This window comes from Monosiga brevicollis, genomic scaffold (assembly GCF_000002865.3).
Source record: "Monosiga brevicollis MX1 MONBRscaffold_2 genomic scaffold, whole genome shotgun sequence".
Taxonomy (NCBI): domain Eukaryota; class Choanoflagellata; order Craspedida; family Salpingoecidae; genus Monosiga; species Monosiga brevicollis.
In genome coordinates, this window is record NW_001865039.1 from 1,412,039 (window position 1) to 1,437,675 (window position 25,637).

Sequence of the window (25,637 nt, forward strand, 5' to 3'; positions counted from 1 at the left end):
GGTGCGGGCCACTCGAAAGGCATTGGGATGCAAGCATCGATTGAGAAGAGTCAGGTTTCCTAAATGACCGTGCTAAAAATCTGCTGCAGAATGCTGGGTAGATCCTGCGTCTCAAGACACACAAAGCTCTTGCCAGCTGGTAGCTCACGCCGAAGGGTCTCGGCTTGGTCGTGCAGGGTCCCGCCTATGCATAGCACACCCAAAGTCAGAATGGGGTCAGTGAAAAGCACAAGGGGCACCGAGGAGCACACTCCACGTAGCGTCGGATTTCTAATCTGTATCGTCCAGGCAAAAGGTTGGTGAAAAAGGCCAACACACCAATCATCACAACGAAGGCCTTCACGTCAGGGTCTGAATTGAGAATGTGAGCCAATTCAGACGCAGGGATGCCGTAGCGCTCGAGGTTAGCGTCGGTCAGCAAGATGACAAAGCGTTCATCTGCTTCTTCCGAGGCCAGCTAATTCGCACACGGGCGAGGTGAGCGTGCGCCAGAAGCTCTTGTTGTCTGTTACACTTGGGGCAACTCAAAATGTCAAGCAAATAGAAACCAAGGGTCATGATCAGAATTTGGTACGACCATCAGGCCACATTGGCTGCGGACCTGTTGGATGGCCTTGGCCGTAGCCGGCAGCGTGTTGTCACCAGGCCAACAAAACTGCGAGTGTGCCATCATTTGCTTCAAGAGCTGCAAGACACGTCGTGCGGACAAATAATCAATCGTGAAACGTTGTGTACTTTTTTGGCGGTCAGAACAAGTAAAACGCATGGTTGCATCAGCGTGTCGGCTCGTCGGCTCGTGGACCCGACCTTGAGACGGTCGGCATCCGAGGCGGGTTTGGTTTCGTTCTAAGCATCGAAAAAACGGGCCACATGAGGCTGGCATTCATGCCACGCCAGTCAACGCACAAAAGCTTCCTCCGGCACGAGTTTTTCTACAGCCTGCTGGTGACCTGACGTACCGTGACAAACGGAATCCAATCACTGTCTCCAGAATGTCCGATCAGCTGCCACGCAAGGCGCTCTTCGTTGGCATCGCGCATGCCCTCCATAAGCATGCACGCACATTCCATAGCACGTTGCAGCCGCTGATCCATTGAATTGAACCTAAAGTCCACATTACGATCAGTCACAAGCATCACCACCAGACATGGGGGTGCCAAGGGCTTGGCAAAGTTTGTTTGTGGCGCGGTCGACTTACCGATACATGCTTGCGCTGACGTCGGCTAAAACAGTCACACGTTTAGGCGCCTGCTGTTCTCCGAAGTGCTCCGTTTCTTGCTCCACACGGCGTCGATACACAGCCTGCTCGCCCGCTAGACCTAAGAACCAGACAAGACGCTCAGGCGCGGATCGCACGCTACGTCGAACGCCGGCTGCAATTATTTAAAAGTCATTCAGCACCCGGTCTCACCGTCAATGAGTTTGTTGTCGTCAAGATCGCCATGAGCTTGATGACGCAGCCACGCTCTTTCTTTGCCCGAGCTGCGAAGACTTGCAATGAGCTCACGAAGCTCGCCAATTTGCGGTCGAACCGAGTCGACAAAGCGATGATAAACTTCCGCCTCATGCTCGCTCATGCCAATTTCGCGCAGGCGGTCTGCAAATGCTTTGCGACCCATCTCGCGAGCGGCTTCCCTGTCGCGTTGAGAAGCACAAAAAATCAAGCAAGCAAGCAAGCAAGCAAGCAAACAAATAAACAAAGTGCGCCGCGTCTGTCAGTGGGGGTTCCGATACCCGAGGACCAAGCCACTGCTCCATGTTTTGTGGCGAAGAAATGGTAATAGGCCGTACTGGATGTGTTCCGGTACGGCGGCCTTTTCTTCGTCTGACAGTTGGTGAATATCGTGACCGGCATCAAGGCGGTACGGACCACCTTTGCCCCCTAGATTCAGCGTCGCAAGCCGGCAGTTATGATGGGCCGCTCGCTACCTCTTTACCAAATACTGTGCTCATTCTGATACATACCTAGACCAGCCGTGTCACGTCCTCCAGTCCCACCTGTGGCCACCCCAACAGCCCACGCCACGGGCCAGGTGAGAGATCGAAGCCAATCAGAAATATCCATAAGTTTGCTTGGAAGCCGGTCAAGCTGAGACAGGAGCCGAGTCCAGCATGAGCAAACGCACCTGCCCAAGTGTTACCGCCTACGTGGGGCTGATTCTTCTCATCCACTTTGCCTGCAAGCATAGCACATCGCGGGCCCTTCCACTGTGAGGCGGGCATGATACAGGTTGCAAAAGCCTTCCGTGGGCGTGTCTCTCGAGATCGAGTGCTCACCGTGCTTGGGTCCAGATGTATCCAAACCCGAGTAGCGGTCATACTCCATGCGAAGCGGGCCATCTGTGGCTGCTTGGCCAACCTGGAAGGCACAGCCAAGTTAAAGAACAGTATTGGGTTGGACGAAACATAAAAGCTTCGGGGACAGCTTGCTTAAAAAGCTACGACTTATGAGCAAACGCATGCCTACCATTGTTCGGTAGGCGTCTGCAACCGTAGGGTCAGGCTGGGCGGCGAACCAACGGATGGTACCATTTTGCATCACTACGGCAACTTTCGAGCCCAAGGCGGTTACGTCTACGGCGGGGCATGATCTGAACAGTATTCAGTCAGTATTGGATGAACCAGCAGCCTTCGATTGCCCCACAGCCGCCCCCCCCAGCCAGTGGTCATCGGCTGGTTGAGCACGAGCCGTAAAGAGATTGAATTTCACTCACTCTTGCATCAAGGGGGGTAAAGGAATGGATTGCTCGGTGCATGTGACAGAGTCAAGCACGCGCAACACTTCGGTCGGCTAGACACGTGGGCATGCGAGCGGGTTAGGTGCCAGCCTGGGCCATTCTCACAGGCAGCACCTGCACGTGCGCGGGAACGAAAGGTTGAGAAATAAAAAAAGCGACAGGACCCTCACCTGATCGTCAAGGCTATCAGTTGTCCTATGAAGCGAGGTAGCCATTCCATTGCTGCTGGCAAAGGCATGTGGTGGCGATGCCGTTGACACCGCACACGCAGTTGTCGCGCCACTCTCTAACAAAACGTCAACGTCCATCAGCCTCACGGCGGCGTACAGTGCGGTCAAGCATGGTTCGTCTAAATGCTGCAAAATTCTTTCCCTCACCCGTGTCCACTTGCATCACCGTGCCGGTGGTTGGATCTTCACCAAACAGTACTTGACCATCATTTGAAGCCCAATAGTTTTTGCCAAAAGCTGTGAGGCATAGGTTCTGTCGGTGAGCCAGCGTGTGCGCTCGAACAAGAGCGCATGTGTGGTCGGTCGAGAGGACAGTGAAATGGCCCCGCCCCACCCAGCGCACCTGTCAGCTCGACAGCCTGGCCGCTTGTGATATCCAACTTGACCAACGACGCTCCACCGCCATGATGGCCTTCCAACAAGAGCTGCGTTGGATTCAGCCACTGTGCACGACTGATGGCTACAAGATGGCATTCATGAACGCCCGGAAGAGGATGAGGGAAGATCAACGTGCTGCAACATGCTTGCAGCCTGGGGAACAACTGGGTTGCCTGGTCTAGAAAACGCACGCCAAGGGGCTGTATAGACATGGGCAGCTGGATCGCGGGGGGCTACAACCATTGGGGATCAAGTTCAGGATCAGGACGTGAGGGGCATTGATCAGCAATCTAATTTCTCTCACTGGCACGAGCGCAAGGGTAGGCGGCAGCAGGCATACATACTCATAACCTGCACTTGAGGCTTGCCCTCCCAAAAGACAGCCAAGTGGTCGGGGGCTTTTGTTGCACAGTTTGTTGCAGCCAAGCGCAAAGGATGGGTCTGTGCAGTGTTGCTGGACGATGCAAAGATGAAGTCACGCACAGCACTCAGCGCCCCGGTGAATGACCACCTAAAAGCATGTGATGTGGAACAGCAATGGATTCATGAGCCGGGGTCAACAAGCAAGGAGCTGTGGTGCTCAGATTGGTTCAAGAAGCGAGAGTATCACACGTACTGGTGCAAACTTCCATCCCAATCCAAGTGTGCCACCGTATTTTGCTTGGGCAAGGTGATCGCTAAACCTGGAATTGTACATACAAATCACGACAGGCACGATGAGAAAAATCTCACAGATCTGCCAAGAGATCGCCGTGTGCCCCGACCAACTACACAGCTACAGACCGGAAGCAGTAGCGCTCATTTCCTCGTAGCGTCCCAAAAAGGGCAACTCAAAACTGTCAAGTGCACGCCTATTTGGGTGGATAGCAGCGTAAGCACCTGAGGGCGAAAGTTAAGTGCGTGATGGTGTCAATTAGGGTACGAAAACAGACCTGTCGGAGCCGGTGACTAGGATGGTAGATGGATTGCGGAACATAACGGCAAGGCGGTGGTCATCCACCGGCACAACCTGTGCGGCTTGCTGATGCCAACTTGCAAGTCGCGGCTGAAAATGTTTTAGACCATATACATACGGCATCAGTGAGTTGGGGTAAAAACATGGTTGTATGACTGAGCCACCCACATTGAGGTCCCACCTTGAGGATGTGTTCTTCCTCAGTTAGGCTGTGCCAGCGCGGGTCTAAAAAAGACGGTTCCTCCTTGACTGGTTTAACAATCGTTCGCTGTCAATCAAATTGTCCAAAATACCAGTTGGTGCCGTCATAAAATGAGCAAACAAGATGATTTGACTACAAGACTCGCAGCAGTGGCTTGCACATGGGCCGCAAGCTGTTTTAGCTGACTTTGGCGCGGCCTACTGAAATGGCCTGTCTTGCGAGAACAACCGGATTCATTTCAACAGGAGTCCTGTTCATGGCACAGCATGTTGTGAGGCTGGCGGCTATGGCAAAACCAAGAAGAAAGCGCTTGCACTCCAGGGTTTGATCGGGGCCATGCCTGCAAACGAACATACGTTGTTTGAAATGGACCAAACTTTTTGAGAGGCTGCAGGCGGATCTGGCCGGTTCCGTGGTATGGGACGCCGTGTCGGCGAATGATCTCAACAACCTGATAGCCCAAAATCAATCAATCAAACAAACAAAGAAAAGAGGCAAGTGTGATTGATACATCCAACAAGGCAACTCCTAGTCTTGTGGCGGCCAGCAACTGGGTCGAGAATGCACGTACCTTGTTGCGCTTTTCAATCGACTTGCTGTCAAAGTCAAGAACGTTGTTGATGGCACCCTCGACGCCATCCTCAGGGAAAGCATTAATGTGACGGGCAATGCTCACAAGCTACCATGTACAGGAATCAATCATCAGCGCAGTGGCATTAGGTTCAATGCGCCAGAAGCTACAATAGCATGGTTCATAGGCTTGGTGCACCCCACAGACCTCGCGAAGGCTGAAGGGATAGTCCAATTGTCCTGTTTCAGACATTTGTCGCAGCTCAGCAAACGCTGAAGCTAGCTTCTCAAGAACCGAGGCATCGACGGCTGGTGCATAGGCCTATCGGGTGACAGAGAGGCCCAGACACCAAAATATGGGCACAGGTCAAACTGATGGCGCAAGGCAGGGACAGGCCTTTGGAGGCAAGGTGCGCTTCATCGCAAGGTGTACATGCCTACCTGCAACATTTTAAGTTCAGCTTCCCGGCCCGGGTTCTCGACGGCGTGGCAGCTGAACAAGTCACCTAGTGTGCTGAAAAAGTCGTTGCCCAAAAACGGATAGCCTGGTCGATTTGCTAGGACGATGAGGCGAAAGTCGGGATGGGTGCGTATCTCATTGGCTTGGGCGTCTGAAGCAGCTGTTCCATGAGGTACAATCATGCGCCCGTCGGGCAGGTGAAAAAGACCAGTTTCAACAAAAGTCTTCAGCGTGCCAGTGACGTCGGTTGATGCCTGCCGCAAAGCACAATCATGCCCATGGTAAGCAGACAAGGCTCTGGGCGCACAACGGCAACAGGACCAAATTCTGCTAAATAAGAATCCAAAACCACCATAGGCGCAGACAGACACAGGCAGAGAGACACAGGCAGAGAGACATAGGCAGAGAGACACAGGCACAGAGACACAGACAAGAAATACCAGCTGCTGACAAAAAAGGCGCAAACGTAAAATCATAAGAATGGGGATGGCCCGATGGTGTTGGTTACCTTGTCAGCTTCATCGATCACCAACACGCTGCCCTCTCGCACAGCTCGAATGAGTGGTGAATCCTCATACACAAGTTGGCCGTTCTCAATCGTCGGCGTCTGGCTCAAAGATTCAACTGCAGAAAGGAGCACAATGATTGCGAGTGATGCGGTGTTCGGAAAAAAGCAACCAAACGGAAGGACGGACACACGGATAAGGTAGAGTAGGGGCTATTTGAGGTCTGACCGGTAGAGTCTCGGTGTAATTGCAGATATTCCCGGGGTCGCTGCAAAAGCTGAAGCAAGCCATCGACAATTTTGTTCTTGCCGACGCCCTGATTGCCAATAAGTAGCGTGGGTTCACCTGCATTCCCACGTCACCAAAGGACGGTGAGCGGCATCGACGAGAGCCGATTCAGCAGCAAATCCAAGCGCAAAGTAGTACCGGAAATCAAATCCTTCATGATTTCATTCATCACTCGAAGGTGTGATTCATTTGGATAGAAGACCGTCTGTGCAGTGTTTTAGGCCCAGCGACACAGGATGCAGCATTGATCAGCAATGAGCAGTTTCAGACTGGAGAGGAAGGTTAGGAGCAGAGCCTTTCGAACAGAGGCTGTATGCGCATGGTCTACCCACATGGGGCACACGCGAGGTGTCACCATCCTTTTTGATGGGCAAGGACACATCACCAATCCGCACGGCAGCATCCGTAACCTCGAGGGTTGGGACATCCAACTGTAAATCAGAGCTACCAATGGGCACCCAGGAGATGCTTCGTGAATATGAACATGGAAACCCCGCTGCATCTGCCAACAGCGATGCAAGTGGCAAAAAAGACAGAAACCATGCGGAAAGAAGTTCAAACAATGTGGATCAACGCATAGAGTTTTTTTCTTACGCAGGAGGCAAAAGTCGCTGCAATTCATCGCGCACCACACTGGGCAAGTACTTGGCCAGGGTCAAACGCTCAATCTACATAAGACATGGTGGGTGGTTGGAAGTGACGGGAGGAAAAACAAGCAACAACAGCCGGGTCGGCACAACATTTGACCAGCCATACTTCGCGACGAAGGTCCACGCCATCAAAAAGAGCAACACGGTGGGCAATGCGCAGCATCATTCGGGTCGAAAATTTGAGCGATGATGCCAAAACACCATCCCCTGCACCATCATGCAATCGCTGCATGGCACCATGAATGCGGACGGCTGCCTCGGGGTCTAGGCCTAGATCCAGCCACAAAGCAATATCAAGCAGGCGCTGCGTGTGACGAAGGGATGTGCGCTTCGCAAAAGCTGGCAAAAAAAAGGCGTAAGATGCAGGTGAGTGGAGACCCTGGCATACCGGTATTGCCTAGCAAGGCTAGCTGATCCTCCTTGCACAAGGGCTGGCAGATATGCCATTCGAAGAGGGAGGCGATCTCTTCTGTAATCCAGTTCTTGCCTGCACTCATACGACCATGTCAGTTATGGAGGAGCAGGGTGCTGTGATGCCAGGCACTCAAATTATTGTTCAGCGCCTCCGAAGCAGCGCTGACGCACCCTTGATGTCTGGCTCAGCCAACGCAACGATACGAAAACTCGGATGTATCAGTTCAACCCCTGGAGGAAACCAATGGTAAGACACACACACAAGTGCACAACACCAGCCTTCACCTGCGCCGGAGGCCCAAGGCCTGGCCTGATTCTCAATGGGTTGCGGACAAACCGTGCAAAGTGGGGCTGGCCGGATCGAGGCCTGTAAGCTCAGCCAAGGCCTCCCAGCGCTCCCTAGTGTAATGCAAACAGCGGTCACGATCAGCAGTCTCGGCAGATTGGCAGGTTGGCAGGGTATTCAGAGCTTTCATTCAAGAATCTCTGACCGGCTCATGAGATGGGTACCACTGGGCAAGTGAAAATCACGATCATGAATCAATGACTGCAGGGCACCCAGCACCGAGGGATGCAGGCGATGAATGCCATCCATCAGGACGACCCTAAAACGTTAAACAGCAATTGTATCAGCTGGAGTGTCAAGCACAAAGCAAGGCCTAGTGCTCCGCGAGCGATCGCATCTCTTGGGCAATTCAAGACCCGACTTACCGGCCATTTTTCACAGCTTGAACTAGTTTGGCATCTTGCCAACAGGAATTGCCAGCCTGGTCGGTTGTGCGAGTTTGCAGTAGCTCGCGAAGCGTCAATTCCTATCAGCCATCAGAATTGCCATCAATGTGAAAGTGAATAGGTCTGCGTGTTGGGGGGCTCTTTGACAGTACGGTGCGCAGGACACAGTGGTTGGAGACGATGACGAACCTTGTGCAGCAAGAGTTCATCAAAGGGAATAGCGAGGCGGCGACAGAACTCTTCAGCCACCATGCTTTTGCCGCAGCCGCTTGGACCTTAGAACATGCGTGGAAGAGATGTGAGAAAGGCCGCGCCAATATTCATGGTAAAGAGGTGGCCATGTCCGGTACATACCAACGAGACACAGGTCTCCTGTGGCATGGGACAAGAACATCTCTTGAAGAAGGTCTTCATGCGCGGGTAAGCTTGTGAATGCAGGGCGATGTGATTCGAGAGCGGGGCCTGAGCCAGACGACAAAGCAACTTCTGCATGTGCCGTGCGCAATATTGCTGGCTGTTGAAGTTTATGAACCAAGATGTGTGAGACAAAAAAATATCCGGGTAGATATATGTGTATGTATAAATAATTTAATGCAAAACGTGAGCGAGGGAGAAGGGTGGAGGATGCTGAGTCAACGTGCAACAACTTGGGTGGCGCGCGAGAGCTGCAAGGGTTGAAGGAACAGGGTGCTGCAAAGCTGACTGACTTGATTGGGGGAGTGGATGAGCTCTGCCCGAAGCTTTTGGATCGGGGTAACGTGAAAGCTTTGTAGTCCATCACGCAATAAAGCAGCTCCAGCGGGTGATGTCATCAGCGAATAGGGCAGCGCGTGCAGCAAAGCGGCATGAGGATCGAAATCAGAGCCCAAGAGTCGAGCTGCTTCAGCAAGCCGGAGATGGGCTGTATCGGCAGCCACAGGCAACTGGAGTCCACTTGTACTAGCGCGCTGCAACTTGGTGTCACTGTTGAGAAATGGTACAGCTGCGAAAAAATCCTGCAATAGGTTTAGCGTGAGCAAAGCCAGGCAGCTGCTACCTTTCTTTAGCCAGGCAACGTGGTGATAGTGACAGGGTTGCAAAGAAAGGCGGCATGGAGCACAATGGCAAAGAAATCCTTAAACGCACAGAGAGAGCTTTAGCACGTGGAAACTGGGCCAACTTTTGCCGCAAGTGCTCGTCGGCCAGTCCATCAATCCATCGAGCTTGAAAGCGAGATCGTAGGGGCGGGTCGAGAGGGTGGCCAGGGTAGGGGGGCGATGGAAGACCGAGAGCAATGACGCGGAAATCTTCGTGCACTGGGATGAGCTTTGCGGCATTGAAGTCAGCCTTTGGGAGCAACATTGCATGGGAAAGATGGGAAAGATGAGATGGGGCAGTGGAAGAGAAGCATTGAGGTAGAGGAATGTGCGGGTCGAGAGGGCAAGAATGACTGAATTTTGGTATGCATTTGCACGTGCCTCTGACATGCTGCCCTGCAGGACCTTGTAGCGCTCGGGAGAAACAAGGAAGGTGCCATCCTCCAAGTGCATCTCGCGGTTTTCCAAGAGATTGTTGAGCAAAGGTAGCAGGTTACGCTCCGCTTTTTCGATACCTATGGCACGGTCGTTCGAGCGCAACATCCGCAGGGAAGATGTTCCCCCCCCGCCGACGTTAAGATCATGCACAGCGAGGTGAGAATCGTTTGTGATGCGAGTGGAGAAAGCAAATCATGAGACTGGGCAGCAGTGTCAACCCCCAACCTACCGTCGAGGACAAGGACGCGACCATGTCGAGCTGCACGAACGGCGCACTGATCTTCGTACACCACAGCGTTGCCGCGCAGCTCCTTGCGTTGCTTAAGATCGTTTTCAGTCGTGTCGCGCGTGAGCGCCACGTATTCGACCTCGCGATGAAGAGCTTCACAAAAGGCTAGGGCTAGGCGCCGTCGTGCTGCGCCTGGCGGGCCAATCAAAAACATATCTTGGCGCAGGATATCCTGATGAACATGGACGTGCCCGCACAGCATACGAGGATGAGATGCCACTGCGGTGAGCATGCGCTGCTATTACCACAGCAGCTGGGGCCACCAGCCGATGCAATGCACCTTTTGTAGCATCCAACGAAGATGGCGGAGAAACGCGGGGCTCTGCGCTGGAGGTGCTGGCAAGAAGCGCACAGGCAAGCGGGTTTGGCCTGCAGCCGGGTTGCGGCGCGCCTCCACACCGCCAAGCCGTAGCAAGTCGGGCTCATTGTGCACGGATCGACGCGTGAAAGACGACTGTGCCACGGCGCGCACTACGCGCCGTCCCATCAACAACATGGTGGCAACCTTGCCGCCACCACCGCCACCACTATCACGCCAACCCGGTGAGCACGAGGTTGCATGCAGGTGGGACACTCGTTCGTTCGAAAAAAAATTTTTTTTGAGAGAGAAAGAGAGAGAACGTCTTTCGCGTGCAAAACGTCTGACATTCTGGCGCGAATTATCAGCACGGACGAGTACATCTAACATTTGTATTGATTCGTTGAGTTGATGCAGATATTCCTGGTGATATCATGATATTTACAGTAAACATCAGAAAAGAAGAAGTCGTAAATATATGACTTTGTGTCGCATATATCTTGGACAAAGGGCCTCTTCTGACAAGGTGTGCTTGACGGACCGACGCACCGGACAGGACGGCGGTCGCGGCTCTCCTCGAAGCGGGGCGGATTAAGCATGGCGCGGCCACCAGCGACGGGATGGTGGGCAGCTTGCGATCGCACGCTCACGCGTGTGGCAAGCTGGCTGCCGGTGGGGTTTGTGCTGGCCATGTGGGTTTGGAGCTACTATGTCTACGTGGTCCGGCTGTGTGCGCAGGCCATCAGCACGCCGTTCTTGGCCGTCGTGTACGGGCTGCTCTACCATGTGCTATCGGCCATGCTGTTGTGGAGCTATCTGCGCGCATTCGGTACCCCAGCCAGTGAGATACCTCCAGAGGTACGCTCGTTCACCGGTGCTCAAATCTTGCTCGACATGAAGGCTAAAGCCAGCGGCGAGTTTGTCCTCACGCGCGACGCATTTGCCATTTGGGTGCAATGCCATAGTTTGACCTGACCGATGATGAACTTGAGGCCTTGGCTGATGTGCGTTGGCTTGACCGACCGCCACAACACTTTGCTCCGGCCCCAGCGTGCTTTCTTGATGTGGTGTTGTATCTAATGAAGGATTGTCGCCCCGGCCCACGTGAATGTGTGATAGGGTCGCGTGCCGGAGTCATTGCGCACACGTCGCTTGCCCATTTTGACCCACGATGGTGTCGGACGTATGTTGCTATCAAGGGGAAAACCAGACCCCTCATGAGCATACCCTGTCAGCGTGTGGCCGTTGAGCATTGCAACATTGTATTGTCATGCCGTGCATGCATCTGCCAATAGGGCTCCGATGGTGCCGGCAGTGTCGCATCATCAAGCCGGATCGCTGCAAGCACTGCTCGCTTTGCCGTCGGTGCATTCTCAAGTTTGACCACCACGTGCGTTCCGGTTCGATGCATGCGCACCATGGCACGAAGCCCTGCACTCACTTGCGCTCGCTGTGTACTGCCTTCATGCATCCATGTGACGGGGCCACAAATCATGCAGTGTCCGTGTACGTCATTGTGCCCGCCTGATGTATTGGGAATCTTTCGGAGCTGCCCTGTGGCAGCGGCCACCATATGCTGCGCCTGTAAGATGCCGTTCCTCACCCAGGCTCATGCGCGCGTGTGTGCCCTGCCTGCCACAGGGGTTGGCAACTGCGTTGGGCACCACAACTACAAGTATTTCTTCCTTTTCCTGTGCTACGCAACCGTTTTCTTGGTTTACGTGGCTGCCACAACTGCACGTTATGCATTGGCTATTGCCCAGGTACTGGCGCTTGCCGACCCGCCCTGCTCCTCCAGTGGAAGCAGTGAGACACTGTCAGCAACTGGTTCACAACGGCATGTGATTTTAAATAGGGAACATTGGATGCAAGCATCCAAATCGGCTTTGTCTGCTTGACGGCTTCTTTGTTCACACTGAGCGTCGGTGGCCTTTTAGCCCTCCATATCTCCCTCTTGCGCGCCAATCGGACCACCATCGGTTGGTCCTCCCCATGCTTGCCATGCAAGGATCGACACTTTGATGTTAGCTCTGGACGTTAGCCCTGACCACGGACATGCTTTTGATAGAGTCTGCACGAGGCCCTCCCATGGTGGCGAAGGCGCGGCGGCGCGGGTTTGACCGCGGCTCGCCGCGACGCAACATTGAAACTGTGTGCGGGCCAACCGTCTTTTGGTGGTTCTTTCCCGTTCTTAGCAGGTACCATCATTTGTGCTGCTACTAGGCTCTCTGTTGAATATTTACATGTTAGTTCAACCGACCTGTACTCAGCTGATACCCCTTCGTGGTGGCATGGCAGCATGGAGGACGGCGTGGTTCATCCCGTAGACTTCAACGAAGAGAGTTTGTGGGTCAATATTTGGCAGGTATGGCTCAGACAAGGCTCAGACAAGGCTCAGCATGACATGCGGATACACGCTATCAGAGCGCAAAAGCATAGTCAGAGTTGTTTTCGATTGATGCAAGCAAAGTTCTGTTCCGCCAAACCAGGTGAATGTGTTAGTCTCACTGGAGTATGCATGCCATGGGTGCACATAGGTGCCACATGCAGGACGTCCAGGGCACGAAACGCCGGAGACGGAGGACTCTGACGAAGATGCACCAACGCCGGCAGCGGGTGGCCGCCACCAAACCGTTGTGGACGTGGACGAGGGAAACAACGACCGCGCGGCGGTCGAGGAGACAAGCTGGCCCATGCTGGAGCCCAGTCCAAAGCAAAGGCAGGAGGTAGAGGACGACGATGACGAGGAATATTTGGACAATGATACACAGGCTGAGAGCGCCCCCATGCTGGGACCGCAAGATCTGCTCTGAGAATCGCTCTGGGGCCGATTGAGCACCAAGTTGAAGGGTGCATGGGTCCAGGCACAGGTTCAGTAATGAGAAAAACACGGAGCTGCACCCCAGTGTAGCCTGAGCTGCGGTAAAAAGTGATAGAGGCTTAGGATTGCGAACATGCAAAGGCCGGCTTCAAGCCGACAGAGCTGTATTGGCTTCCTTTTCCTGAATTGATAAGGAAGACGCAGAGGCATGAGGGCGATGTAAGGGCCCGTGTTTCGCTGCTTGCACAGGGGCGGGATGAGCCGGTGAGGCGCCATCCACCTTACCTCCTCGCCAGAAATTTCCGACTTGATTTGCGTGAAGAGGTGCACAAAGTCCCATGCCTCATCCGTCTGAACGTAGACCACGGATATGAGCAAAAGACAGAGCGCTATCCTCGAGAACCGGACCCGAACGAGGCGGAGGAGAGGGAGGGGGAGGGGGACAGGAGGAGGAAGAATCAAGGACAGATTGAAAAAGCACTGCTTCTTACCTCGAGCAACTGCTCCTTGGGCGTCAGATTTTTGGCGAGGGCCGACAAGTCGATCCCACCCTCCTGTGAGTCAGGTTGCATCCATGAGCCTTTGCCTGACCTGCGGCGATTTGGGTGCGCGGAAAAATGACTCACGGTCTTGGTGAAATCCAGGCCTGCCTCCAAGTCACGGTCGAGATCGGCGATGGTTGTGATTTGAATCTTGGCACTGCGGAGCAAAGCCGGCCGCACGAAATGAGGCTGAGGTGCTTGGTGCATTACGCATCGCTTTAAGTCATGTCCAAAGGTCAGGTCAAGCCCTGCATGTACCTACTTGGGAGCTTCAGCAATTTGAGTGGTGATGTCGGCCTCTTGATCTGCTTCTTGAGCAGCCTCAGGGATGGTGGGGATTTCTAATACACAAGGAAGAAAAAAAAAAAAAAAAAGGAAAATAATAAATAAACACAAACCAAACCAAACCACAAAGACCGAGGCAGACATCGTGAAGTCCGCGCAATCGAGTAGCACGCAAGCAAGTGTCGACTTCATGATGCGCACCATCATCCGACTCATCGGCCTCGTCGTCGTCGACGCCTGGAACCGTGGTCATGGTCAAACGTTCACTAGCGTCGCCCAAAAACAAACACGATAAGCGAATCTGACACACGACGGGCTCAAAGACGGCGGCAAAAACCATAATCGGTCAAGGTGGTGGCAAACTCTTCACGAGGAGTCACGTACTCTTCCTGATCCTCTTCAGCTTTGCTGCGGCTGTGAAGGCGCGCAAATCCAATGCATCGAACATGAGGTGCAAAGGGTGGGGCTGGACGTCGGCGACGGCAGAGCGACGGCCCGACACAGGGGCGTACCGTGAGGTCTTGGCCTTGTCGTCGCCCCAGCCTCCTTGCTTGACAGCGGGCGCCTCAGAATCAGCCATGACTGGTTGTTGCAAAGAACAGGAAAGCTAGCCAGCGAGCAAAACAGGTGCACTGCGCAACACCATGAGCCAAGAATACGCCACGATCGCGCGCGCAAAACTGCACGGCAAGAAAACGACCCTTTGGCCCCATCCACCCCAACCCTCTTCTTCAATTTCTCTGCACAAGAATGTGCAGAGAGGAACAAACACAGCAAAAAGAGACATTGCATTCGGACGGTGTGGAAAGGGATGCCATCCCGGGACCGGGTTTGCGCTCGGCACCGACTGACTGGACCAACCTGATCAGTTCTTTGTTTTTGGCGGGAAAACTGTTTCAACTTCAATGGCCAACTTTGAAGAAATTTGTATCAGTTTACGCTGAAAAACGCTTTGAAAACAATACTCTGTTAGACAAAGATTTGACTTGGCACAGAAGGGTGAACAAAAGGTTTACTCTCATGCCTCTGTGGTCGCCTGCCTCTGTCAGTGACGGCGAGCCGAAGCGCAACTGTACGATGAGGGGCCGGGAGGCAAGGCTATGTACGAGCTTGCCAGTGTGGCATTTTCTTCTTTCTTCATCTTCTTCTTCTTCGTCTTCTACTCACTGTCAGCGTTGATGAATTGGTTTCATTGGTCAAAGCTGCTTACAGAACCAACGATACGATATGCCTGACATGTCCACAGTCACCGTGGTGGTGCATTGGCCATTGAGCAAGGATCCTAATTTTCGGATGGATCGGTTGGACTTGGCGCTGCCCAATGATGTGGCAGCTGTGACAGCGGGTCAGCTCAAGGCTTTGCTGATAGCCAAAGTACCGGATTTGGCGTCTCAGGAGCTGGTGGTCTGTGGCGCTGCCGGCGCACTCGACGACGGCATGACACTGGCCGCCACCGATTGCGTTGCTGGGCCAACCAGTGCACCATATCCCTTCCTACACGTCCAGGTTGATGACGCGGAGCTGCAGCGCCAAGCCACGGCGTATCTGGAACAACATGACATGTTCCTGCCCCTGGACGCCGTCACCATCCGACACGATTAAGCGCTCTACTGGACTTCAAAAGTGTGTGTGTGTGTGTGTGTGTGTGTGTGTGTGTGTGTGTGTGTGTGTGTGTGTGTGTGTGTGTGTGTGTGTGTGTGTGTGTGTGTGTGTGTGTGTGCTCTTGCTGCTATGGGCCATTTTCTTGTCGACAATTCAAAAAAGTTCTGACAATTTCTCTTGAGGGTTCATTACTGTATCATCCTGAACAGTAAAAACCACCTCCATCTCTATACAGTTGCTAGAAGCCCTTGACAACCTCAACGTCAAGGCAACCGAGCAGAGCTACTCTCTCATACTCCTCATTCACCAGACAGCCAGACAGACGACGCACGGACTGAGCGAGCGACTGCCAATTCGTGACGGACGGAGAGCACGGCCATTGCAAGCATACTCGTATCGAGGACGTGGGTTTTCGACACTGCGTTCTTGCTCTTGACTGGTACTTGGGAGGTGTCGAGCCAAACCGGGTTCGCGTCTCGCTAGCTGTCTCTGGGCTGTCAAGGTCTCAGCAGTGGGACCCCTCGCGCCTTCTCGCTTCACCCCGTTCTGTAATCACCGTTCACAATGGCGTCCAAGGTACGGTCCTATACTCAACGGCCACACGCACCGTGGTGAGCGCTGTGCGTTTCTGACAGCTCCATGTCTTATTGTCGCTTGTGCACCGTTGGGCACGAAATAGAGCGCAACCGCCTTCTCGCCCCGATCCTCAAAGCCGACACAGTTTCGTTTTTTCTACGAACGTGGCGACTTTCCCATTGCCCTCGGCCATGATACCAAGGGCAACAAGATCCAATGGAAGGTATGCCCGTCACCTGTCACAACCGGCACACACTTCTCCGCGCAAGACAGTTGCCACAGTTGTGTCCCTGCTGCCCGACTCTACCTCAAACCTGAACTCACTGTTTTTCCCGCCAGGTTGAGATTGAGAAGTTGGACTTCCATCACTACCTGCCCCTCTTCTTCGATGGCCTGTGCGAAACCCAGCATCCTTACGACTTTTTTGCCGAGCAAGGTGTTTTGGACATGCTCAAGGCTGGTGGCAGCAAGGTTCTCCCCGTCATTCCCCAGCTCATCATTCCCATCAAAAGTACGCAAAACATCAGTTTGCACAGGACCCAGCGAGGTTTTCTTCCTTCTTATATTTTTCCCTGGCCAAAACCTTGCGCCTCACTCCTACACCTGGTTCTCACCTGGGTCACACATAGACGCCTTGAACACGCGCAATCCTGTCGTGGTGGCTCGCATCCTCAAAATCCTGCAAGAGCTGGTCTACTGCGCTCCATTCATTGGCGAAGCTCTCGTGCCATACTATCGTCAGATTCTACCGGTGCTCAACATTTTCAAGGCGAAGAACGGTGCGACTTGCCATCCGAATTCAGAGTTGTTGTCTGCGTGGCTCAGCATGTCCTCGGCTTACCCTAACGCCAACCTTTGGATGACAGAAACCTTGGGCGACGCCATTGCTTATGGTCAGCGCAAGCGCGAGAACATTGGTGACCTCATCGAGGAGACGCTTGAAGCCTTTGAGAAGACGGGTGGTGAGGATGCCTTCATCAACATCAAATACATGATTCCCACCTACGAGTCGTGCCTGCTGAACTAGAACGACTGGAATACATTCTGGCAACATTAGTTCTGCTCTTTTGTGCCAGCGCTCGTTGAGACAGAGAGGTTTGTGTGGTGGCGCAAGCACACGACTCGTCCAGGGCCAGCACCTGCTGTGTTTGTGTCCTTTGTATTCTTCCTCTGTGTTTCCTGTGGTTTTTTTGGCCACCCATGTTACTTGTCTTGCTGAAAGGGTCTCATGTATTGAACCTCCGCAAGGCTTTGCTCCATCGACACCCATGAACGAATAATTGAGACGATTGATTCTGATTGAGAGGGCATGGGACCACGTTGACACATTCGGGGGTTTGTACAAAGGGGTTTTGTTCAAATCAAAGACGAGGAAAGACCATGGATCACTGCATTCATCCCGAGTAAATAGGTTGAGCTCAGGATATCACCCGAAACGGCAAAGCCTCCCATCACACAATGCTCTCCTCACGTCGAGGTGGCGATGCGAGATCTGAGATACTGAACTCGGAATCAACAGCCTCCGCACCGCCTCGAGACCCAGAGAGAGGCGGATCTTGCTGAGGTGACAACAATTCCTCCTCTTCAGCAATCTCTACGGCTCGCATGAGCTCAGTACCGCCTTCCTCATCCACTAAAAGCGCATCACCCTGTAATGCAATGAGGCATTGACCTTGGTTTTTGGACTGGTTGTCCAGAATATCCAAGTCCTTGATGCGATATCCCTGGAGCAAAAAGAAAAATCAATGAATAAATGGTCACGCAAAGAGCAAATGAAGCGGTTTAGGAGCACGTCAGGCCAACGGCAATGTTGGCACATTTCTAAAAGCTAGCCATTGCGCCTTTGGCTTACCACGAAAGCGTTACCGCCACGGCCTGCAACCTCGGCACGCGCAACCGCCAGTACTTCACGAATAAAGTGCTGCACAAACTGCCCGATGCCGCCGTCGGCCTTGAGATTTGTTGTTTCCTTGATCAGGTAGATAATGACGGGCCCCAAGTGCTGCAAGGTTTGACAGTCTGCCACGGTGACCCAAATAAGCTCGCCAAACGTGAAGCCAAGAATGCGCGCAAGTACCCATGGAAAGAGACCTGCCTCCATGCACATTGACCAGAACTCCGCTTCCCTCCCCTTTCCACCCACCCACCCACCGACACACACACCTGGAATCTCATTGAGCTGCGTTACCCAGACCGAGCGGGCCGAACCCAGCTGGTTACCATGTGAGTTGAGCGTCAACTCGAGCTCTACCCACACATCAATCCAGCATAAACCGGCATGGATTTCATTTGAGAGACGCTTGGCACGTACGGTTAAAGCCAATGTAACATCTGCCATTGACCTACCGTCGTCGGAGAGCGATTGGGTCTGGGTGCGGGACTCGCGAAGGGGGCGAAGGGTAAAAATTGAGGCTGTGACCACCACCTACGTCAGGTATGAGGCAGACAGTGAGTCATGAGGTGTATGTGGCTGGGCCCTTTATCATCGTGGTTCGCTACACACAAATGACAGCCCACCGTTCCCCTCTCTTTCGCCTGCTAGACCAAAGCGCTTGATATACCTGTACATCTGATGTTTCAGGCATGGCCACGTCCCAACGCAAATTGCTCACAAGCAGCGGGCGATGAGATCGATACTTAAAGCTGATGATCTGAAGAGCTTTGCGAAACAGGGTGGAAAACTCCGAGGTCATCGAATGTTGCGAGGAGCTGAGTTTGGCACGGTTGATCATGGTGAATGTGTCAATCAAGCGGTCTGGCTTCAAGTTGGCGTGCTCACGCAGTCCCGGTAAGGATTCCGTGCTGCCCAAAAAAACCCCCTCAGGGAGCTCCGTTTCGGCCAGCGCGGCAATTTTGTCAGCGTCAATATCATCGTCAATCTCAACTAAAACATTGCGCTTGCTGTCCTCCTGCAAAGCGCCCATCAATGCACTGTCCTCCTCATCGAGCTCAGTGGTGGCAAACTCAGCAAAAAGATCTTGGTTCTTCAAGGCCTCGATCCGCGCACGATGCTCCTGTGCCTTGGCCGTCAACCGCTGCTCCAGCGTCGAGTTGGCTTGGCGCTACTCGACGCATGGCACGCCATGATGAGGTGGGTGTGGAACAAGACGTGGGTGGTCAGGCTAGCGAGTCGTGATACCTGTGCGTTACGCTCAAACTTGAGATCGGGAGGCGAGGGCAAGCAAGCCAGGTGCATGGCAGTACCGGTGGCAACAGCCACCAACTGCGTCTCGCCAATCGTTACTTGTACACGCAAATTGAACACGGCGTTGAGGGCGCGCAACTTGAGCTTGTTGTACAACTAGTGCGCAGGCATGTACACCAAAGTGCACCGGGCAGTTAGACTGATTGGGAGTGGCGGGCAACTCTTGTGGGCGTGTGGCAGCTTATCAAGCACGGGCAGGGTGATAGCCCCGCTGTGAAAATCGCTGTCCCTGCTGACCTGTTGGTGAAGTGCATATTCCAAGAACGGTACGGCCTCGCCAAGTTCGGCGGCACTCTCGGCGCTACTCGAGGTACGCTTTCGTGCGCGACAAACACGTGCTTGCACCATTGTGGCCAGGCCAAGCACGGGCACATCCCCAGGAGGATCGACTATCATGGACACCCGCAACGCGGTGTCAACCCAACAGATCACAGCGCTGCCACGATGACAACATCTCAAAATTGCAAGAGAGAAAGAGAGAGGAAACGGAGACTTGGGCACGCACCAGTGCAAAAGAGCAATTCCGGCACGGAAGACTCGGGATGCTTGCAGATACTGCAGCCAGCTTGCTGACCCACAAAGGGTTTGTTTGCGCACTCACGAGGAATGTGGTAGAGCACACACGGTGGCAAGTCCTGTTCTCAAGCGGCACCACACAGTTGCCAAATCAGACGCAGCGACACAAAAGGCACGTGTGCAACTATCAATACCAAATGTCTTTGGCTGGTTGTTAGTTCGAAAGACGAGTCGCAGAAGCATACCGGTGGCGGGACGACAAAGCGGCGGGAGAGCTCGGGCGGCGCGCTGCTGGGGACGGCACCATCACTCTGGCTCAAAGCGCGAGGGCGCCGAGTTGAAAGCAAGGAGGCATCGGCCGTCGCATCAAGGTCCAGCATGGCTGGTCCTGCGCTCATGTCCAGATTGACGACGGCAGCCGTGCCCGAGGCCGTCAGCATGCAGAGACTGTTGCAAATGGTGGTGACTTCAGAGTAGCCAATGGCAGCTGTATAGCCCAACTCGCGCACGTGAGAGCGCACTTCCTTTCGCAGTTCGTCCCACCACGCGTCACTGCGACCAGCACCACACGTTCCATCCAGAAACCCGGCATGAGTGGTTGCTCACAAGAAAAGCACGGTCGAAGAGGCATTCGACCTTCAGCCTTGGTGTTTGTCCTTGGCCAATCTCTCCGGTTTCGTACCGCGCATCCGTATCGTCGGGGTTGTCGAGTCGGTTAAGCAGCTTGATAGCACGAGCCGTTACAACACCACCTGAGCTCCGTGAAAACAAGGCACCAAGGCCGCAGACAGCACCGTGATTACTATTGGTATCCACACAAGGCCAGTGTGCAGCTTTTTTTTTAGAACAAAGTTTTGTGGCTTTGTTATTCTGGCACTCACCGAGGCGCTGGACAAGACCAGGTGGGCAGGAACACATGGTAAGGAGGGGTATTTCCTGAACCCCTTCGCTTTCTTTCGCCGGACGAGCAGACGCACACATGCACATCAATACGTGGTTGCCTTGACCCGAACGACATGTGCGAGGTCGATGCACGGACACTTACTGAGCAATGCAGGCGGGCCCGTTGCATTGGTAGCCTATGCCAGCGCGCACAAGAAGCATCAATTGCTAGCGGGGAGCAGCCAGAGCACAGAGCACAGAGCACAGTCACAATTGCGTACCGTCACAATTTGTGTGGGTTCAAAGTTCGCAGGCCCCTTGCCAGTGTCCATTGACAGGCTCTTCGGTACATCAAGCGTTGGAGAGGTACCGCGAACGTGTAAGTGGGGTGAGCCAAGGCGCGGGATGTCTTGCAAGGTGACGAGAACCACGGTGCCGATTCCACGCGCCACCAAGCCTATCGACCACCAAAGCCAAAGATATACAAAGATCAGACAGCACGCGCGCGCCTGGTGGTGGTGGTGGGAGGCAGCTGTACGGCGAGGCGGGTGAGGCCTTTGACAGAGCATGGGGCTCACCGGTCTCGCCCTCGAGATCAAAGGCCTGGCGGTAGCCCACAACAGCATTGGCTCCTCGCTCCTGCACCTTCACGCCGATTCGACGCTGTAGTTCACCAGAGAGTCGCGCAAAGACGTCTTGGCGTGCTTGATTGGATGTACGCGTCGCCCGAAAGCGATCAATCCACTGTTGGATCGCAAGGGAGGACCCGCAATCATAATTCAGTCTGACAAGATCCATACTCTTGGCTGGGCAGATTCAAAGTCCCAAAGTCAAGGCATGTTTGCTTAATACGTACGTGAAACTCGGGATCGTCGTTCACCATGAGTTCTTCGACAAAGCCATGGACGGCCAATAAACGATAGCAGGAGGGGACATCCATGGTCGTGAAGAACTGCACACCAACAGAGGTGTCGCGAAACTTGTGGTGGTCCCTAGCGGTAGCGGGGGCAAGGAAAAGGTGAGAGCAAGGAGTGTGATTAATGTGCTTTCTCTATAATATGGCCTGATCTGTTGCGTTCCTTTTTGGCGTCAGACATGTAACTGCCTCCACACGAACGTCAGTCGCAAGTCATACCTGAAAAGTTCTCTCTTAACGGTCAGCGAGAGAGAGCCCCGTATGCCGTGGAGGGTGTCGTAAATGGGGTAGGCTCCCGATAGCTGTAGCGAGGAAAAGAGGCTCACGTTTAGTCAAAATGATGGCTCATTCAACCGTCCACCCCACCCGCAAAGTTGGCAAGCAGGAACAGTACGGCATCGTGGACAATCGGGGAGGGGGGCAGCCACAAGCAGCAAGAGGCTCAAGAAGAGGCACCAAAAAGCGACAACAAACAAGAGCTCACCTGAGATACGTCCTGTTTGAGCAGAGGCTTGAGGTCGAGCAAGACTTGCCCAATGGCGTCATCCTGGCTCATGTAATCGTGGTCCCAGACGTTGATCAGCAGGACCTCGTCCTGCAGCTGCTCATCGTTGACTTCAAAGCGAAAGTCGTGGTCAAATTGTGGGTTGAGTGACTTTTTCACGACCGGTGTCTTGGCTTCTTTGTCTTTGCCCAACTTCACCTGCGCGCCAGCGTGCGTATTATGAGTCGGTGCAATGCGTCTAGCCGCCGGCGAAAGCCAAGCCCAAGTTCCGCGCTCGTCTTGCCTCGATGTAGGCGTCTGTTGACGAAGTGGCCGAGTCCATGATGGGAAGTCCCTCGGCGCCATGAATCCGAATTTTCAAAATCGCTGTGTGTGCCATCAGACGGTGCTCAAGTCAAGCCTCGAGCCTGGCTGTCCCAGCCCAAGCAAGCCAGCAGGTGAGGCCTGACTTACCTGGCATGACGCCGGTCTAAGCAAGGGTCCGCTGTCGCTTCCACCCCCAAACACGCCTGGCTGTCCCTTTGCTCTGTTTCTACTCTATCCCACCTCCCACAAATCCAACTTGTCTGCCCCCCCGCCCCTCGTCTGCCAGCCTGCTCAGCAGCAGATCCCACGGCAAAACCGGTCGCTGTCGGTCAAAGTGTCGGACGTATGAGCGGTAGTGTGATATCCATTACACTCTACATCCGATGTCGTCTCCTCTTTTTCGTCATTTTCGATGTTTGCGTCGTTTTTTACGACTTTAACATCGAGACGATTTATATGTGAAGCACGTTCAAGGCTTACGCGATGCTTCATTAACTTCATTTTTTGCTACATATACATGTGCTTAGGGTCTTGTTGCCTCCAACATTTTTTTCTCTTGGTGCGTGACGGGCGATGGCGATGGCGATGGTGATGGCGGCGGTGGTGGGTTCTGCGCGCGCTTCTTCTCATTGGTCATTTGGGTGCACGCGTAGGGGAGAACGTGGGCAGTGGAGAGCAGTCGTGAGGATGATGGGGTTGAGAATGCAGTCGGTGTGGCTGGTGGTGGTGGCCGGCGCCCTGGCGGTGTCAGGTCTTCAAGCGCCACTCTTCAAGCAGTGCGATGCGCGCTGGGGCAGCAACGAGATGGGCGTGAAGGGTACGCGATCGAACAGGACCCCGTCTTGGGCATTGAATGAATCGAGTCATCACTTATCCCTCTTACCATCCTTCTTGGGCGTCACTGTTGTTGTTGTTGGTGTTGTTGGTATTGCCTTTGTGCCACAGGCAACGGCGAGCGCGCCACCATTTGCAAAGAAGGCTGTGCCATGTCCAGCCTAGCCATGGCTTTGGCGGGGTTGAACATTACCGTCCCTGGCCATAAGGAGACCACGCCGGTTCGTATGGTTGTTCTCATCCGGCTGCGTTGTCGGCTTGGCCACAAAGCTTCCGCCTCTGTCTGCAGAGTTGTTGTCTCTTGGCCGCCCTGCTTGTTGGACATGTCGGCCAACACGGCTCACGACTGTGTTTGGTTTGGTGTGTGCAGGGCACGCTCAATAGCTTTCTTGAGGACACACACCTGTATACATGTGCTGCCGGAGACTGCAACAACCTCGTGCTCAATGCCGTTGTTGCCGTCACCTCTCGCTTGGCCCTGTCCGGCGAAACGCACACTCCAGCCTTTTCCGAGATGCAGCAGCGCTTGAAGGAGGGGGATACCATTTACCTCGCTCACGTGCGCAACGGCACCCATTTTGTCTTGCTTCTGAATGCTCTGGCCGATAAGGAAGCCTTTTACGTGAATGATCCTTACTACAACGTGACCGAATATGCACATGCCGACATTGTGGACGTGATTGTTTACCGCCTCCAGCCTGCGCAGGCCGATTACCGCGTGACCAGGCCCCTCTTCAAACAGTGCGATCCTCAGTGGGGCTCCACAATGATGGGCAAGGACACCATCTGCCAGGTGGGCTGTCTCATGTCATCTACATCCATGGCGCTCAACTCGGCGGGCATCAGCATCGACGGAAATGCAGCCAACCCCGGTACCCTCAATGCATGGCTCAAGGCCAACGGCGGCTATGTAGACGGCGAGGACATGGATGAGGCAGTCGTGCCCAAAATTGATCCGGCTCGGATCACCTGGCCTTCTGACGGCATGCACACTAGTCAGGATTTGACGCACAACCTGCTCCGCAGCTACTTGGCCCAGAACCGCACGGTCATTGCCAACGTTCTGCAGGGCCATCACTTTGTGCTCGCCGTTGGCTTTAGCTACCACGACGACGACGTGGTCTTTGTCAACGACCCAGGCTTTGAGACTACCCAGTACTCGATGAAGAACGACGTGGTGGGGTGGCGTATCTTTGATGTCGCTGACACCTTCCAGCCCTAGGCACAAGACGTGTGTGTGCCTGGTCTTGCGGGCTTTGTTCTTGGCCCACTGCGTGCTGTCGACCGTCTTTCTCGTTTTTGTTCTCGAATCTTTGAGTTCTTGGATGTGCAGTTTCCTTATCGTTGCTTGAGATGCTTTTTTTTTCTTTGACATGGACAAATGAGGGGTCACGGGGATGGCTTGAACGCTTGTGAGCCCAGCTCTCGGCTACCTATGGGAGATGCGAGTCGTTTCATGGTGTGCGCACGTGTCGTCACCAGCTTCAATCGAGACATATTTTCCACAACCGGACTGAGGGGTATCATCGGGCCTGGGCATGGTAACCATCTCATTTGCATCTCAATTTTATTTCGTTGCTTTTCTTCTGTGTGTATGTGTGTATGTATGGGCGCGCGTTGCCATCGGTACCGGGCAAGCAGATTTGCTTTACCGCGCCTTATCGAGCTTGCGAACCGCTTGCATGCGCACGCTCTCCGCATTCTTCAAGCTTGATGTTGCCGTCGTTTTCTACATGGGGAGTGGCACATTGTGCCGGCCACGGCGTATGAGGCATGGTGCACTTTTCAAGCCAAGGCGATTTGGCGCGTTGGCTGAACATCTCCATTCCCATTCGGTGGTGGGGGTGGCGGGGGCAACCAACCTTCTCGGTCATGCAGTTCATGTAGGTGGTAATCAGGTGGCGGCAGTTCTGAAGCAACCAGGGTGGCTCATGAGGGGCAGCCGCATCCTTCATGGCACGGCATGGCAATTTGTGCCTTTGGGTACTGAGTCTTGACATGAATTGGGCCTTACCTTGTCCTCAAAGCTGTTGGCCTTCCAGCAGTTGAGGAGGGCGTCCATGTGTGGGGCGCATTGCTGCTCTGCAAACATGGCGGGGGAGCTCGCCCGAAGCCGGGTTGACGGCGGCTTGGCATGGCGCACTTTCAATGGCAAAGCACGGCCTCGCATCCTGAACAAATGCACACGCAAGAACCGTCCCGTGCGTCCATGCCAAGCGTGAGTACGAGACGCACTCATGAGCCCTGATGCAGGCGAGCCTCGTTCTGCCCACCACCAAGGCCGCACTGCATCTTATCCATCAGTCATGCGATATCCAGCCCACGCCTTCAGAGACCATGTTCTAGTCCCCCTTTCCCTCCCATGACCTCTATCCCTCGACCACCGCCCGACTGCCACCACCACCGGCCGCCGCCGCTCACCG

The 25,637-nt window shown here is 54.0% G+C and overlaps 6 protein-coding genes across 6 annotated transcripts; 3 read left to right on the top strand and 3 right to left on the bottom strand.

Moving 5' to 3' along the window:
- Positions 1–59: 59 nt before the first annotated feature.
- MONBRDRAFT_14058 (uncharacterized protein) lies at positions 60–10,413 on the bottom strand (the record flags this gene model as incomplete). Its single annotated transcript, XM_001742613.1, has 33 exons — positions 60–184; positions 319–457; positions 602–685; positions 808–846; positions 960–1,104; positions 1,199–1,319; positions 1,412–1,635; positions 1,792–1,882; positions 1,966–1,998; positions 2,127–2,177; positions 2,278–2,340; positions 4,876–4,954; positions 5,075–5,182; positions 5,282–5,395; positions 5,515–5,787; positions 6,042–6,157; positions 6,268–6,384; positions 6,466–6,532; positions 6,660–6,795; positions 6,922–6,995; positions 7,075–7,241; positions 7,366–7,469; positions 7,559–7,622; positions 7,729–7,790; positions 7,883–7,996; positions 8,103–8,203; positions 8,313–8,398; positions 8,478–8,633; positions 8,827–9,105; positions 9,245–9,428; positions 9,554–9,714; positions 9,867–10,098; positions 10,207–10,413. 33 exons carry the CDS (start codon positions 10,411–10,413, stop codon positions 60–62), a joined length of 4,116 nt encoding a protein of 1,371 aa, XP_001742665.1.
- Positions 10,414–10,914: 501 nt separating this feature from the next.
- On the top strand, positions 10,915–13,037 carry MONBRDRAFT_22137 (uncharacterized protein; the record flags this gene model as incomplete). The annotated part of the gene is made up of 8 exons (XM_001742165.1): positions 10,915–11,082; positions 11,190–11,228; positions 11,344–11,407; positions 11,520–11,624; positions 11,866–11,987; positions 12,080–12,203; positions 12,495–12,589; positions 12,762–13,037. The coding sequence occupies 8 exons, from the start codon at positions 10,915–10,917 to the stop codon at positions 13,035–13,037; spliced, it is 993 nt and encodes a 330-aa protein (XP_001742217.1).
- Positions 13,038–13,503: 466 nt separating this feature from the next.
- MONBRDRAFT_22138 (uncharacterized protein) lies at positions 13,504–14,452 on the bottom strand (the record flags this gene model as incomplete). The annotated part of the gene is made up of 5 exons (XM_001742614.1): positions 13,504–13,744; positions 13,850–13,928; positions 14,074–14,138; positions 14,257–14,286; positions 14,385–14,452. The coding sequence occupies 5 exons, from the start codon at positions 14,450–14,452 to the stop codon at positions 13,504–13,506; spliced, it is 483 nt and encodes a 160-aa protein (XP_001742666.1).
- Positions 14,453–16,038: 1,586 nt separating this feature from the next.
- On the top strand, positions 16,039–17,077 carry MONBRDRAFT_5024 (uncharacterized protein; the record flags this gene model as incomplete). The annotated part of the gene is made up of 4 exons (XM_001742166.1): positions 16,039–16,050; positions 16,154–16,273; positions 16,390–16,561; positions 16,680–17,077. The coding sequence occupies 4 exons, from the start codon at positions 16,039–16,041 to the stop codon at positions 17,075–17,077; spliced, it is 702 nt and encodes a 233-aa protein (XP_001742218.1).
- Positions 17,078–17,501: 424 nt separating this feature from the next.
- MONBRDRAFT_22140 (uncharacterized protein) lies at positions 17,502–22,419 on the bottom strand (the record flags this gene model as incomplete). Its single annotated transcript, XM_001742615.1, has 16 exons — positions 17,502–17,774; positions 17,903–18,069; positions 18,214–18,297; positions 18,397–18,475; positions 18,612–19,112; positions 19,190–19,351; positions 19,493–19,644; positions 19,761–19,890; positions 20,017–20,323; positions 20,454–20,523; positions 20,817–20,850; positions 20,935–21,110; positions 21,232–21,397; positions 21,510–21,645; positions 21,789–21,871; positions 22,054–22,419. 16 exons carry the CDS (start codon positions 22,417–22,419, stop codon positions 17,502–17,504), a joined length of 2,886 nt encoding a protein of 961 aa, XP_001742667.1.
- A 947-nt stretch (positions 22,420–23,366) lies between these two features.
- On the top strand, positions 23,367–24,436 carry MONBRDRAFT_22141 (uncharacterized protein; the record flags this gene model as incomplete). Its single annotated transcript, XM_001742167.1, has 2 exons — positions 23,367–23,435; positions 23,921–24,436. 2 exons carry the CDS (start codon positions 23,367–23,369, stop codon positions 24,434–24,436), a joined length of 585 nt encoding a protein of 194 aa, XP_001742219.1.
- Positions 24,437–25,637: the final 1,201 nt, after the last annotated feature.